Genomic DNA, 17,430 nt, shown 5'->3' on the forward strand with positions numbered 1-17,430 from the left:
CAACTTTATATTAAAAAAATCCAGTTTTAAGAAAGGCGCCCTCTAGTAGGTTTCCTTGCGTGTATGCCATGTCCTTTTTAAGTATTTGACTAAATTACAATGGAAACAACATAATGTACGTACTATGATATAAATCTCTCTAATTTTTAGAACTTAAATTTTTCTTTAATTTTTTTCAATTTTCTTTCTTTTTTTGTTTTTACGAATTCCAATGTTTACATAATGCATTAGAGGGCGTTTGATCACAGCTAAATGCTGTGTCCTGTAAGTCACAACTAAAACTCACTTATTCAGACATTTTTGGCCAAGTACCAAAAAAAAAAGTAGTTTTTCGTCCTAATATTTTGAAAAAAGGATAATGAAGGCACTTTTTATTTCTTTTTCTTAAACTTTATGATGGCAAATCCAAGATGGTTGATGGGAAACAGATACTACTTTCTAAATTTTACCAAGTAGACACATTAAAAGCAAATAAAAGTTCAAGCATTACTGTAGACAAAATTCATACCAAATGTATGCCCAAACACGAACGATCGGGAGAGGAATTTTACTGATGAGAGTTAGCTAGATTTTCGTACATTTCGTAAAATGAAAAAAGAAAAAAAAAAAAAAAAAAAAAATGGAAAAAAAAAAAAAAAAAAAAAAAAAAAAAAAAATGGAGAGGCAGAGAAAATTGAGAGGAAATTGTACTGCTGCCACTATCATAGGTTAGGAATCTTACACCACGTGATTCAGAGGAATGACCTTGGAGACAATACAATTACTCATCAACATCCTGGTACTGGGCAAATCTCATCTATTTTAATACTAATTTTGCAAAAAATATTGAAAATAATAAAGCCCTGCATCGGAATATAACCATTAAATAGTCTTTATGTATATCTCAATTCCATTTATAATGTTTAAATTTCATGAACTCTGTCTTTCCTTGATTATATCATTTATTTAATATAAAAAAAAACCTTTAGGGCTGTCTGTTGATTATAATTTAGAATTATTAAATTAAAATTGCTATTAATTACATGGAATCATATTAAAGTTAGTCAAAGTATGCTTTCAACTATTGTTATCTTCTTTTGTCTTCTTTTTTTTTAACCATATTTTAGAGGGTATTATCCAGCATATCCTAAAAGGGTGGCTGATATTTAAAATAACTATAAAATAAATAAAATAATGTGATACTTCACAGCAAAATCTCTTTAGGAGGCTCAACCAGAACAGTTGTTGTTAAGTCATGAGAAAATTCCTGCTATCATAAGAATTGAACCCAGGACCCTGGAATTAGAAGGCAAACATCTCCTTAACCACTAAACTATTCAACTCCTCTTTTAAGGCAACTATGATTATGACAGATTGTGGCTTGATGGATACCAATAACAGGATAGTGGGCTTTACTTCCCACATATTGTATTACTTTTGATGATTTTTTTTTTTTTTTTTTTGCTATTGTTTCATCGATAAATCATATTAAAAAAAAACAAAACAATGTATTAACCATAATAATAATAATAATATGTCGTTCTTATATAGCGCTTCATGCAAAAAGCCTCTTAAAGTGCTTCGCATTGCTACCCCGGCCATAGATGATAATCATTTCCAAAAAATGTTGTCTGCGATGTGTCTGTGGTTTCGCTTTTTTTTTTTTTTTATTATTTAGTGATGAATAGATATTTTGCCATGTGCTATTAAGGCTTTCAATGAAATGGTAACCTACAGTAATAGGTAAAATAATAAAGATACCACAATTCAAAAATAAACAGTACAGTAAGTTTTACTCTTTTTTTTTTTCAAATTCCTACTTCGAATACTTCATCTAGCACCAGAATGATGCATAATATTTTGTAGTAATTGTCTATTCCCTAATCCTAACCACAACCCCATGCCCCCTCACCAAGCATAGAACCTGTCACCAGACCCCCTTGATAAAAACATTAATATTCTTTATCCAACTAAAAATATACTGAATGGATAAAATAATCTATTATCAAAGCCCTTTATTCAAAGTTACGATCTTTTAGTTCCTTCTCTTTTGTAACAAACGTTTTGAAATTTCTGGTGGTAGGTTGTTAAAATAGTTTTGAGTAAATACTGTTAGTTTTAATGGCCATAACAAACTCTATAATGACATTATAATCTCACTACATTATTCCTTAAAACGAATTGTCGGGTTTTTTCTTGCCGGTGGTACAAAAATATTTTGCTAGATAAGTTAACTAGTGATTTAATACCAATACACAAGTTTAACCTGTGTTCAGGCACTGAAACCAATCAAATTCAATATATTAATTAATATTATAAGTCAATTGTGATGTCATCACTGGAACTCCCAATGGTATTTTCCTATCCAACCATACACTAATTTTTTTCATGTATTAATTTAACCTTCATATAATAATTTCCACTAGTGTATAATATGCAACTAATCTAATTGCTTAATAATAATAATAATATACTGTATACACATTAACAAATAACCGTGTATTTAGGTAAATTATTAGCATTGAATTGAAAAATAGAATAACTATAAAAATATTTTCTTCATAAAGGTAACATAAATAACACTCATCAGTCAATAATTACAAAATTAAATTCTATATTTGAAGTCCTAAATTTTTTAGATAAGCCTACCAATTACAATTTACCTGTAAAAACAAATTTTATTGTTCAATTAACATGCAGTTAAATAATATGCTCTGTTTTTTTGTTTTTTTTTTTAATTATTAAATAGACCCTTACAATAAATTGGCTGGTAAACAAATTCAGAATTTTTATAATAAAATGTCCATGCATCAGCAAAACCTATTTTTCAAAATCTGTTTGTATTCGTAATATAATAACTAATTTGACCCTAAATGAGGTAACTGTATTCAAATTTGCATTTTTGATGTCCCTCCCCCCAATTCTTTTGGCATTCAGTGTACTATTATTTTGATCTATTTCGTTTGAGGATAAAAACAGTTATGATTCTATTAAGCTGTCCAGTTTACCAAATTTTGTTTGACAAAAAAAAAAAAGTTGTATGCCCATATATAGTCATGATGTGCCTATATATGGTCTTGATATGATGTCATCATGACCATACTTTAGGCATATCACATGTTTTTGTTTACATCATTGTTGCAACACAATGAAACTATTAAACAGTTTAATCCCCTCAGTATTAGTCTGATGGATAAGCAGGTACAATATTTGATACATTTTTTCAATAATTTGTTAGATTATTGAATAGTACACTCTGTAATCGTTCTATTCAGTTGTTTAAATATGAATATAATTAATTATCTCCTGACAGGCAGGTACCAAATTAATTCAGGTATGGTACTTTACAGTATTTTGTTCAGTTCTGTCTAGGCTATCAAATAAAAAAAAAATATAATACACCCATACATAGTCATGATGTGCCTATATAAGGTCATGTGATGTCATATTGACTATATTTAGGCATGTAACTTTTTTTTTGTCAAATAACATTTGATTAATCAGGTTTAGTCTGCATATGTTATGAATATTAAATACATTGTCTCCAGACAAAAGCTTACAAGGTAAACAGTGAAAATAAGCTTCCACTTTATTTATAGAGGCATACAGCTTGAATTTGTAGTGGAGCTGTACTTTGTGGTTACAATGCTTGCCTTCAAATTCAAGTGTCCTAGGTTGAAATCCAGTTAAAAACCAGTCTAAAAATAGCTCTACTGCCTAAAACTTTGCTCATGAAGAAAAAAGGTCGATTTCCACTATACGCTGTCATTTATTTATTTTAAACAATCGTCCAATATGAAAGCTTTGTTCCTACTTACAAGCAAAAATTACAAAAATAAACATCAAAAATCACAAGATATAATAAAATTATTTAAAACAATGCTGTATAGGCACTTTGACCATGTCAGAACAAAATATAAGCAAATACATTTATATTCATGCACTGTAGCATTCAGTAAAAATGTTCTTACGGACTATAGCATCTAAAAGACAAATTAAAAAATGTTATAACTTTACTAGAAATTAAAATAATTTGTATTTAAAAATTATAAGACAACAATGATAAAATAAATATATAATCTGATTGTATTTTATTGTAATTTCACAATATCCTAAAATACAAAATAATTTAATAATGTTTTTAACAGAATATTAAATATTATTATTAATATTAATTAGAAAATAATAGGTTGAAATTGAAATTGTTAGAACATAATAACTGATGACTAAGTTTAATTGTAATTTTCAAATTTTGTAATTACAAAATAATTTAATAAATTTTTCTTTAAATATTATAAAATAATATCACCATTATAAATATTAATCAGAAAATAATAGGTTGAAATTTAAATTGTTAAAACATAATATTGATGATTCCATAACAAGTTGAATATTTCCCATAATGTAATTCATTATTCTAATTAAATTGGGTCTCGGTCAAATCAATCATTCCTTCAAGCAGTGGGATATTGATGTTTTCGTTTTACGCCAGAATTGCCGGCAAAAAAATAGTAGCAATATGGTACATCCCACTGTTTCCTAGGCAACTGAATGATTGACTGGCGAGCATTCATGCATTATTATCATCATCTACCGAGTTCTGGAATGTGGACAGTCAGAATCTTGCAGTGCTTTAGAACAATCTGAAGAATTCCGAACAGCTTTCAGATCATATTTTTGCCATAACATTGGAATACACGCGTTATCAACTGAAATAGCAGGCTTCAGTAATTGTAATCCTGCAATGTCGCTTTAGCATTAACTCATACTTTTACTAATTTGGCGTGGATAGGGAAAGGTTAAACAAATATAACTAGAGTATGTCATACCATTTATTGGTAAAGAAATTGAATAAAGACTTGTTAAGAGACAGTATTAATCTAGATTTTAGTTTAATAGTTAAAGGAAGCCATTATTAAGATATACTTGTATAACCAAGGCGGTATAAAAATAATTTTTGTTATAGCTCCTTGGTATAACTCATACTTTTACTAATTTGGGGAGGATGGGCAAAGGTTAAACAAATACAACCAGTAAAGTATGTCATATCATTTATTGGTACAGAAATTGAATAATGGTTTTAAAGAGACAGTGTCCATCTAGATTTTAGTTTAATAGAAAAAGGAAGCCATTATTAAGATATACTTGTATAACTCATACTTTTACTAATTTAGGGAGGATCCAAAAAAGTTTAAATAAAAATATAACCAGTAAAGTACTGTATGTCATATCATTTATTGGTACAGAAATTGAATAAAGGTTTAAAAGAGAGAGTTATTCTAAATTTTAGTTTAATGGCTAAAGGAAGCCATTATTAAGATACTTGTTTCCATTGACTAAACATAGCTAGTAGCTCTATATCTCAATTCATGAGATGTATGCTAACTCCTTAAATCAATGGAAAAGCAACAGAAGAGATCATTATTATTATTTCATTATGATGTTTCATGTATACAGACACTAACTTGCACTATTGATATTTAAAGTATTTAGTTATTTTTTTAGTATCAATTATTTAATCTGTTTTGTTTATACTATTTCCTTAAATTCAATACATTGGGACTTTGTTTTAATACTTTACTGCCCTTTTTAGGCAGTACACCAGTATAACTAATTCCTAATCTGCGAACTGAATTAGGACAATAAAATCCAGAAGTCATGTAAGACTATTTTTTACGCTTCAACAGTGAAGCTTGAGGAAATGACTGAAAAATAGAGAGAAATGAAGTTTACCATTAGTGGTCAGTTGGAAAAGGCAATCAAATAATAATCATAGTGTCTTATTAAGTTCAAATCCTGACTAGATAATTGTTTCTTTGTAGGTCTCCTCCAAGCAATTTGATTTTTAACCATCACAATTAAATTTGTTACACATCAGTTTCTGCTAAATATATGTAATCCCTTTAGGGTAGCTTGTGGAGATTCTAAAGTACAACCATGTTTGGAGTAAATGCAATTAAAAAAGGAATTGAATTTCACAGAGTTTGTCAATATAAATTTAATAGGTTTTATTCTCCAAAGAGTATGATACAGTATGTTAAATAAAATATTCAGTTTATGCTAGGCACTTCCTTCTTGAATAACTAATTACATAAAAATAAATCAATGATGTAAATAATAAATTGCTACATCTATACTAATCTTCAGACCTATTTTTTTTTTCTACTCGCATAAATCAGGCAAGGCAACCCTCAGAGTAGAAAATTTAATGTGAACTGAAACTTCTGTTAAATTCAAATAACACTATGATTATAATTATTATTATCAATATAATTATTGTTCATATTTACTTCAGAATTTCAAACCCATATAAAAATCACTATACCTTAACCTTAATTACTATTATTTTTATTTCTCTACAAACATCTTTTATGATGGTTAGGATTTAATAACTAAATATTAACCAAAGCAAATTGATATACTTTTACTAATATTTTAAAAATATAATTAAGATCTTATTTGCTACAAATAGATATTGTCAGCATAAAAATACAGAAATAATGGGAAATAGTGAGCTTAGGAGATTATTGTTATTGATTATATTTTTATATTATTTAATTATTAATTGAAATTACATCATAACAAGTGATACTACACCGTTGCAAAATGCGTTCAACCGGACGCCATTTTCTCCACTGACAAAAAATTTATCCCAATTTCTAACGTAATTTTTAAGATGTTGTATCTTAGTTTTTCTTTGTAAATTTTAATTGATGATTAAATGTGTGTTCGATAACTAATATAATGCAAGCTTTTGTGTTTTTAGTACATTTTGATGAAAAAATATTAAATTTTAAAATGCCTATTCCAGAAAGCATATGAAGTCATTCAGGCATAATGAACGGTAACCAACGTCTGGTTGGCAACAGAGGGCGCATCCTGGCATTGTGACGACGACAACTGTGGTACTCTGTGCAAATTACTCTTAAATTTAAATTTAACTATCACTAAACACCAACTCTAAAAACTATAAATTCTGCTGTATCTCAAATCAAAGTTTTAAGTCCTGGAATTACATCATCCTTCTCATCTTTTTTTCCTTCCAGAAATAAATTGAGGTACATATTTGCCACAATGCACTTCTAAAAATGTGATTTGATATCACTTAGGGTCATTGCTAATTCTTGTCAAGAATGCTATTCATAGTCAGTTCTATCACCATATATGGTAATTTCTCTACCACATTTTAAAATGCAATGAACAATGCTTTTAAGAATTTAGTCAAAAATCTATACAGTTAATCTAATTGTACTTGACAGATTACTAACATAAAATTACTTTTAAAAATATGTAAATCAAATATTAACACTTTAATAGTATGAAGGCTTTTTTAAAACTAGGTCGAATCAATCACAACTTTTAAGCTTTCAAAATGGCGCTATTTTGGATTTTTTAATGGCATTCGTTTCTTTATTTAACTTTTGGTCACCTTCATATAAGTAGTTTATTTTATAGTAATAGTTTGTGCAGGTACTGTAGAGAAGACAATAATTCCACAACTTAATTTACTACAGTTAAAACACAAAAATGAAAACAAATAATACAGGTAACAACTTATTTTGATTAACTAGTTATTATCTGACTTTGTTATGTTATAGAAGAAATAGAAACAGACAGTCAGACTCAATGACTTTAATTTTTATAATTTTCTTATATTTTAAAATAATACAGTGTTCCTTGAACCTAAAAGTAGACCTTCGTAACATCCTCTTTTGGATAATCCAGTAGATAATTAAACCACTCTGCCACAATACATAAAAAAAAAAATTCCTATTTTATGATTCAACTATAAATATATCATTTACGAAATAATATTACAAGTTACACAATCTTTGTTTAATTTTCTTCCCAAGTTTTTATTCTTATATAATATGTTTCCATATTACTGTAACTCAAAGTTAAAGTACCAGTTTTATACAAAGTAGAACTTACAGGAAACTATCATATTAAGGTGCGTACTATTTATTTAAAAACAGTAAATACAAACACAATACCAGACCAAGTTGGTAACTAGGCAGATTTTACTATGTTTGCTTTAAACAAACCAATTGAAAACAGCAATAAAACCTGTTTCCATAGTAACAAGATGTTGATATGTAACAATGGAATATTAACTGGTTGTTATAAACAGACTTTTGGGAACCGTTTCTTGACTAGTAGAAATTTAAACTTTGTATACATATAATATCGAACTTTTACTGTATTTTGAATGAAATTTGTGTGGGAAATGGTTGTGAAGTGGGGGGAGGAGGATAAAATGTATCTAAAAAGAAAAAAAAATTGAGCGAGAAAGAAAAATAGGAAAAATTAAAGATGGTAAAAACTGGTTTAGGTTTTTTATTTTAAAAATTAATAGGAGAATTAGGAATGGAAAGGAGTATGAGAAAGAGAAAATTAAGAATGTTAAAAAAGAAAATGTGACATACACATTTTAACTACAGTAGAAGTAATATAAAACAAATTGAATGTAGAATGGTAGAAGATATGAGAGGGAAAAACAAAATTGTGAAATTTTCTATAAAAAAAGTTATGATGGTTTGGATTTCATAACTAAAACGTACACAAATTATATTATGATTCTATTATTATTATTATATTATTAAATTATAAATTATTTTTACTATTGATTATATTTTTATATTACTTTGTTAATAATTACTAATTAAACTTACTGTACACCATTATTATTGATTGCATATACAAATTATTTTTATTATGTTCTTCATATTATTTTATGAGTAAGTATTTTTAAAGTAAGTTAAAAAAAAAGTCTGTAACAGTTTCTGTTATTTTGCTCCCCAACTGTGCATTGTAGCATTGTTATAATTCTTGAACTTGTCCCCTCTCATGTAGAACGTGTAGCCGAGCACGACAGCGTTAACACATATTTGAATAATTTACCATCAGTTTAGGTTCACAAGTACAAAATAAAACATCAAAAACCAGGTACAGTAAAATCCCATTCTCAAAGGAACAATGAACCCACAAAATGTTGGGAAAAAAAATAAATGTAAGGATCACCACTTACAGTAGGTGACTTAAACTGCACTTGAAGAATTGTAGTAAACTTCATTCACATATCTTCATCCAAGATGGTTTACTATAGTAATATATAGTTTTGGGTGTTTTTTTTTTTTGATTGTTTGTGTTTTTTTTTATTGTTTATATTTATTTCTCCATTTTTTCGTTGTCTTCCTACCTTCATCCAAGTGCATAGAGACCTTGTTTATTTGCACTATATAATCCATTTATTATTATTAGTATATTTCCAGTCATAGTAACTATAGTACATTGTTTATTGTCCCACCATTGCAAATTTTTGGAGTATGGATTTTAAGTTATGATTTGTTTTGCAGAATTGGTCAGTCATATACTTTTTCCACTATTTTCTTTGGCGCAATTAATTATTTTTTTATGTTTTAAACTCAATTTGCAGTTCATAAAAGCATTATTTTCAAACTAGCTACAGCTAGGTTAGATGCAAAATTACTGTGCAATGCATGAACAATTTTCGCCCTCAACTAGTGAAATTATGCAAGGTTGACAACTAAAAATGCACATGCACCTTGGCAGAGTCGGGTTCTATAGCCATACGGTTAGAACTCTACACATGACCCTAAAATCAAAGCCATTGCAGTCTTGGTTTTGGTCTCAGCAGCATCGAGTGATTTTTCTTTTTCTTTTTTTTTTACCTTATTATTATTTTTTTAATACGATTTTGTTTTTTTGATAATTTTAATATCAGTTCTCATGTCAATGAAGAAAAACAACGTCTAGTTTCTTTTTTTCTGCTATCCCATTTCAACATGTTTTCACAAAGGATTTTTTTGTCTGGCACTTTGGTCACTTTCCGTGCTAGGATCTTCTTCAAACTTTATCCAAGCAAAGACCATTATCAAAGATGTGCATATTAAAATATGTTATTCTACATATTTTGAATATCAATAAACAGGTAATTGAACTTGTATGTCTTAAACACAATTTTCATTTTCTGAAGCATTTTAAACTAGCTGCAGCTAGGTAAAATGCATACCACCGTGAAATGCACAACTTTCGCAATCAACTCAAACATTATGCAAGGCCGATGAACTAAAAATACAGACCCTGGCATGGCTGAGTTCTACGGTGCAATTGTTACGAGCTCTGCACATCACCCTTGCTTCTACCATTGCAGCCCCAGTTCAAGATTCACTGTCGTCAAGTTGGTTTCATAATTTTCATTAGAATTTTTTTTTTTTTTTTTCATATAATTTTCACTTTTTTAATGATTTTTTTCATAATTTCAACATCAGTTCTCATTACCGGTGTGCCAATGAGAAGAAGCCCTGTGTTCTGTTTTACAAACTGATAGTATTAAAGTCTAGCAAAAGATTACTAAGCCGGTCCTGGATCTCAACAAGGCCTATCCTAACTTCTTAAATTCTGAAATATAAATTCCCACTTCCTTCCTTTAAATCGAGGTATGTTGTTATCTGCATCTCACAGACCTTATTGTGGTTATTTTTTTGGCCAATGTTGGAATATTCTCTCCACTACAAATCCTTGTTATTTCTAGTTTTACAGTGTCAATGGTTAAATACAAATAATTATCCCACTTTGGGGTGATACACTTGAAACTTTACTCTGTCCAGAAAAATTTTTCAAATTTTCTTTGACAAAAAAATGTTGTATTCTCATATATAGTCATGATGCACCTATATATGATCATATAATATCATCATGACCATACTCAGGCTTGTCCTATATTTTTTTTTACATATAGGAGAGGGATTAACGTATAAATTTGTTGGCCTCTTTCCTGGATGTTCTGAGAATAGGTGACATTACTTTCAATCTAGGTGGGGCTTTCCCTTATATTTTATTCGTCTTAATATTCGAATACAGAAACTTAAAATTTTCATAATTTGTCTTAAATTACATTACATTTACAAATTTGTTAAATCTCGATATTTCATTTCAACATTCTAAAGTTTAGAATAGTTGTTTACAAAAATGATTAGGGCATAACTTTTCACTTATTACCCTAAGTAAATAAACATGAAATAAATAATTATTTGAATGATTTAAGTATCCTGCTATTTTAAAATTTCTGTACCATAAGTATTATAACTTTTCAAAACAAATCAGTTTAGGTACTTTTGCAGTTTACCATATACAGTAAGTTTGTTTTTCTTGTGAATAAAAGGCAACAATTTAATACATCAAATGACGCAAAACTTACTCTTCCCAAAGGACGATGTTAATTTTTCAGGAAAAGAAAAATATTTTATTTAATTACAAACAAATTTTTATTTAATCACAAAATGTCATTATATTATTATTTATTTAAATTAATCTTCCAAAAAGTGTTTCTACTTTCCTTTGGTATGTTCTATAGTATATTACTGTATAATAATCATTATCAAGTGGTTTGCATGATACCAAGAGAATGTAGGACAAAAACCACCTAGGACAATAACCACCCAGACGAAAACCACCCAAAATGGAATATACCATTGTTAAAGTGGGGTGGGTAGAAGGGTGCACAATGTTGGATGGGCTTGTTTTTAATCTACTTTAAAGTAGGCAAGTTTATTTTCTACATTTCAATTTCCATGTTCATACCAAGACTGGCAGGATTTGCAGGATGTTTGCGGGGTTTGTAGGAGGCTTGTAGGGTTTAGCAATACCCTAAACGAAAGAATATAAATGACAAATTGTGTTGGAAGCTAAAGATACTTTTTAAGTACTGTTTATGAACACATACTACATAACAATTCCATCATTTCCAATAGTTCTGGGAAATTTTGAATAATTTTAAAATTTTCCCACATTTTCCTTTAGGAATAAATTTGGCATTGAGTAGTTCGATAATGCTTATAATAAAACAGTTTATGGTTGCAGTTTAGAGACAATTCTCACGTCTACAAAACAATCTAGTTATGTAATTCACATTACGAAAAAATCACAGACTCAATGCTAATCTCTCCTTGGTTGAAAAATATTGGGAATTTTTCAAGAAACCAACAATTTGGCGTCTATTGAGCTCCAAATCTAACAATACTTAACGATTTGCGGAGATTATCGGTGCCAGAATCAAAATACTTCATTTCCTTCTAACTGTCAAGACCATTGGGAGGTGAAAGGTCGGTAGTACCAGATGTTGTCTGGGGTCCGTGGAGACTGGGGTCTTATTTATTGACACATATAAAATTATGACATATTTGTAATTGAGAATAATCGTCTTATGGGCAATGTTCTCTTTTACTTATTCCATATTCCCTATTGTATTTAACATACTTTTATTACTTTGTCTAATTTTTTTTTTATTTTTTTTTTTCTGTAAAGAACTACATTTATATAAGCGGATTACTTTCACCAATAAGATTGTTGATGTTCTTTTTTAAAATGTTTATCTTTTGTTTATCTTTATAAACAATTATTCTGGGTGCTCTGTAAACTGGTGTACTATGGCAGTATTTTTTAGCTTTTTCAGTTTGTTTGTTTTTTAAAGTATTGATCAAGGTTGTACAAAATTCATTACTTTTTATTTCCATTATTATTTGTCTTTCTTGATCCACAAGTCTGATTAACTGTGTCTGATGAGCGATAACCTCAATCAAGCCCAGTCCAAACTATCAAATTTTATTTGACAAAAACGTTTCACATGCCTTAAAATATGGCCATGATGACATCATATCATGACTATATATAGACATATCATGACTATATATGGGCATATAACAGTTTTCTGTCAATAAGTTTATGTGGCATATTTACATAGGCAATTCAACTTTATATTTAAATTTCACGTTTTCTTTTAATTATTTTTTAAATTTTTGGTGGTAGCATATCATTAACCTTTACCCTTTTTACGAAGCAATAGTAAGATTATGACAAGTTCACTGGGAAACTGAACAGGTATTTAACTAATCGTTCATTTCAAGCAAGTCTTTATTTGTCCACAATAATTTTCATTCAAAATTTAAATCTGTAAATATTATTAATGATTTGTAAACATAGTAGAAATAAAGTACTTACAGCAAATTTACATTCGTTGGCAATACAGTGATAGTGTTCTTTGTACTGGTAGACGCAGTAAGGCATCTTGCAATGAGTAGTGGCTGAGTACCTACAAGTGTGAGATAAGAACGATAATACGAGATTTGAGATTGTGTTGTTATTCATGTGATTTTATTATGTTTTATGCATACAATCCCCTCTAGGAGATCACTAACTGAGAGGTTACCCAGTATACAAAGAACAAATAAATAAAAGATAGGATGATACTATGTGATATTTGGAGAAACATTGCAAATGTGAGATTAATTGTTGAAAACTTAAAAATGCAAGATAGGATAAAAAATGTCAATAGCAAATGTGGGATATGAGATTCATATTGCAAAGAATATAATAAGGTATAATTTGGGATTCATATGAAAGATAAAAAAAATAATTATGTGAGATTTCAGATTTAAATGAGAGAGACTGTACAGAATATAATGAGAATAAAGATTCGGAGATAAATAACATTAATGAGTTATTCGAGATGGAAATGAACTATAAAAGATATATTTATGTTAAAAACAAACAGGTTTTATGAGCTATAATAAAATTAGACTTTTTTTGACCAAGACCCCTGGGCTGAAAGGTCATCATCTTGCCCAGCAAGTTAGTTATCTGGAGGTCATTGGATCGATTCTTACCAGAATCACTTGCAAGACCATTACCTTCTCATGTGCTTGCAAATGCAAGTTTTAATAGTCAAGTTGAATTTTAATAACAAATTGCAAGATATTTTTATACCATGTGAAACAAAAACATGCATCAATACCGAAATTAAGCTCGTTTCATCATCATCTCTCAGTGTCAGTTTTGATATCCAATGTGAACAGTGGTTTAACATTTCAGGTAAACAAGTGTCCAGACTATGAAACATGACATGCCTAAATATGGTCATGATGACAACACATCATGACCATATATGGGCACACCACATCCATATGTTGGCGTACAACAGTTTTAAAAAATTTGTTTAATGCTTACTTTGCTATATACTTCATATACATGTTGGGTTCACCATCGCTTGTATCAAGATTAGATATCACATCACTCGTTGATTTTGACGCATCATCGCCACTCTCATCCATTGAGCCATTGCCGTCGAACTGCGCAGCGTAGCTTGGTGCACTATCTTTACTCAACTCCAACTCGTGCTGCTTTACCCTGTGCCGTTCAGAGGCCATACTTAAATCTTGCGGTAAAGATGAGTCTTGGTTTGCCGCCTCCGGCCGTTGATGTTGAAACGTGGACGCGTCTATACCTTGCGCTTTAAGTATATTCTGAACAAGTGCCTCATACTGCGGGCCTCGCATAGATCTCGCATGCTCCGAGAGATCAATTGTCTGCATTTCACCGTTCGCATTAGCGTTATCACCGTTGGATGGTAGGTTGGCTTTCTGGTGAAGCTGATGGTTGAGTAGGTCGCGGACTTTTTGAGAGGAGCCACCATTCTTGCGATTTATAATCTGGGTTATAGACTGTCCTTCCTGTAGTCGCTTGATGTAACTGTCATATTTTGAAATCCGCAGATTTGGTACATCTTTGGATATTGCTTCTCCTGCAATAAAAAAAAATTAACAGTTTAAATGATTAATTTTAGTTATTCTTGGTTTTATATGGAATTATATATACCATAATCCCTTGTGTATAAATCCACCTTAAGTATAAGCCTATTCCGTACTGGTACAGGCATTTATAATGCCCATGCCAAGTTTCACTGCTCTGGGAAAAACTCTAGACAGCGTGTACTGCAGCATTAAACGCCCATGGAAATCACAAGTGCCACAAAATTATTGTCTAAACAATTGACAACAAAAGCACAACACAAACAACAGACACACAATCAGTAAAATAACAATCCCTACGTTATGTCCAATTCCACGTATCAATTTTCCTAGGGAAAAAATATTTGTATTATAATTATTTCTATGTTTATTGATATTTACAAATGTTTACTATTTTGTTATTGTTGCTTGAGAACACTATTTTTTGTCCCAAAGGTGTCCCCTTAATATGGGTTTGATTGTATAAAACAAGTTAAAACCTATTGTAGTGAAAATTTAATAAGGAAAATAAAATATAAAATTCTCTATGTCTATAAATGCCATGTCTGTTTTTGTTCTTCATATTTTACCAACCTGCAAAACAATAATACAACAAACAGAATTCACTTCAAGGAAACAAATTGAAAAGGATTAAAGTCTGTGAATTACATACCAATTTAAAGACAGAAGGTAAAGTATAATTTTTTTTTTAACTGATATTAACAATCATAAGACCATAAAAGTTAAGTACTATGCCAGTCTTCATGGAAAAAATAAAAAAAGGATTAAATTCTGTCTATTATTCAAGTTAAGATACCAGCTTTTATCATATTTTCTTGCCTTCTGATCATGAACTAAGGGCATGATTTATAAGTGATATTAATCACAATTGACTTAAAATTCATTTTCCTGTTTATAGACACTCTTTTTTTCTTTTGATTTTCTTTGTTTTTCCGTATATTTTCTCAAGCACTTTGAGCATTCCCATAAAATGGATATGAGCATTCTACAAATCTTATTTACTGTATCTTATTATTATTATCTTATGCCACTTACTATTCTGGCAAACTTAACTAGACCCCGACAGGGACCACAGTTCCTACTTCTTTTTTTAATTATTATTAATAACAAGAGATTATACACTGGTTTCTATTAAATTTATCTTTAATATTTAGAATGTTAGGGGAGGGAGGAAAGAGGTGCTGTATGTATGTAAAAAATCATAAGGCAAGACATTAAAAAAAAAAATAAAATAAAAATAAAATTTTGTTTTCTCATTTAGCAAATAGTTTTGCCAAAAACATCTAGATGGAAGAGAAAATAAAAATAAATAAAAACAGTGTAGTAATGGTTGATTGCTTTAAATATATACAGTATAATTAGGAAGAAATACATCTTATATTTAGAGTTTTTTGGAATTTCCAATTTTTTTGTGGCAGCGGGTTCGCTACTATAATTGGCCAAAAATTAAATTTTATTTTGCATGGTTTGCCTGTTTACAAACTATGATGGCGTTTACATAATACAGACACACATACACAAAAACAATCGCAAAGGTTCCTATTTAGCTTAGTAAGCACCAATAATGTTTCTTATTTTATTATTGTTACTATTTACTATAGAGAGTAAAAGAATAAGGAACTTTCTAGTGAGAAAAAAAATATTATACAAAATTTGAACTTTGGCCTTGGAAGGCAATCACCATTTTACAATTATTGTTATTTATAATACTAACTGCGTGCTAAGTAAATTATGCCGATCTTGTACTTCATCAATAAAAATCTATTGTTTATACATACAATATAAATATGTTTACATTATACAATCAAATGCACTTTGGATACTGTAGTCAAAGGCAGTTTTTATTTTAGGTCAAAAGTAATGTTTTGAATTGAATAGAATGAGGGATGGAACATGGAGTGGAGTTGAATAGCTTGGTGCTTGCCTTCCAATCCCAAGGTCCTGGGTTCAATTCCTATCAGTGTTGCAGGATTATTTTTGACTACTCCATTCCCTATAGCCTCATATTGAGATTTAGTTTGTGTAAAGGTGTGTATGTTTGGCTTGTGAAACGGATTGTCACTTACTCGTAAAAGTGATATATTTGCTAATTGACAATCCATGATGCATGTGTGTGTGAGTGCACCTAGTTAAATAAAAATAAATAAATGGATTTAATTTTTTTTTTGTGTTGTCTCTGGTAATGTACCACTGTATCAATGAATTTCTTAGCTTGGTTCACGAATCACACTGAACTTTGGAAAAGTGATGTTCAATATCATGATGTTCGATGTGAGCCTACACAAGATAACATCGAGTATCTTGCCAGAATCACGATAGGATATCAGGATCTTGGTCTAATATCATGATACACACAACAATGTGGGGGATTTACTTATTAATTTTCTCAAGGCGTTCTTTTGCTGTAAAAGTTAGGTAGGCTAGAAATCGTGAACAGTTCTAGTTGTTAGTGTTAAGATTAATTTATATTTTCAAGGTTTAATAATTTTTTTTTTATTTCGATAGAATCTTGTACAGTATATGATGTGGTTAATAATTGTCCACTGTTTCTGAAAATGTGTTGTCTCACAAGGTCACAACTTTTGGCCAGTGGTGGCACCAGTGGGACAGCGGTGTTAAGCCTCACACTGGACAAGTCAAGTCCCCCACCAGCCCAAGCTTGTCGGACAGTCGGACCTAAAATAGTTTTAAAATAGGCTTACACCAAGCCATGACTTTCAAAGTCGTAGAGTGCCATTTCCGGTCATCAAGAGGTCACTATTAAAAAAAAAAATCTTATCTCCCAAACCCCCCCCCCCTGCATACCTGTCTCTTATACACATCTAGATGTGTATAAGAGACAGCA

General features: G+C 29.9%; 1 protein-coding gene across 1 annotated transcript in view; it reads right to left on the reverse strand.

The window, feature by feature from the left end:
- The window catches only part of LOC117109449 (zinc finger protein castor homolog 1-like), a 65,189-nt gene that overhangs the window by 21,291 nt on the left and 26,468 nt on the right, over nt 1–17,430 (reverse strand). Inside the window, exons 4-5 of the mRNA XM_033251809.1 lie at nt 14,005–14,578; nt 13,000–13,090 (exon numbers count right to left, since the gene is read on the reverse strand). Of these exons, the coding sequence (XP_033107700.1) occupies nt 13,000–13,090; nt 14,005–14,578 (665 nt within the window). The remainder of the gene's footprint in view (nt 1–12,999; nt 13,091–14,004; nt 14,579–17,430) is intronic.

Source organism: Anneissia japonica, unplaced genomic scaffold (assembly GCF_011630105.1).
Source record: "Anneissia japonica isolate Jap-2015-1 unplaced genomic scaffold, ASM1163010v1 scaffold287719_len1884721_cov185, whole genome shotgun sequence".
Lineage (NCBI taxonomy): Eukaryota > Metazoa > Echinodermata > Crinoidea > Comatulida > Comatulidae > Anneissia > Anneissia japonica.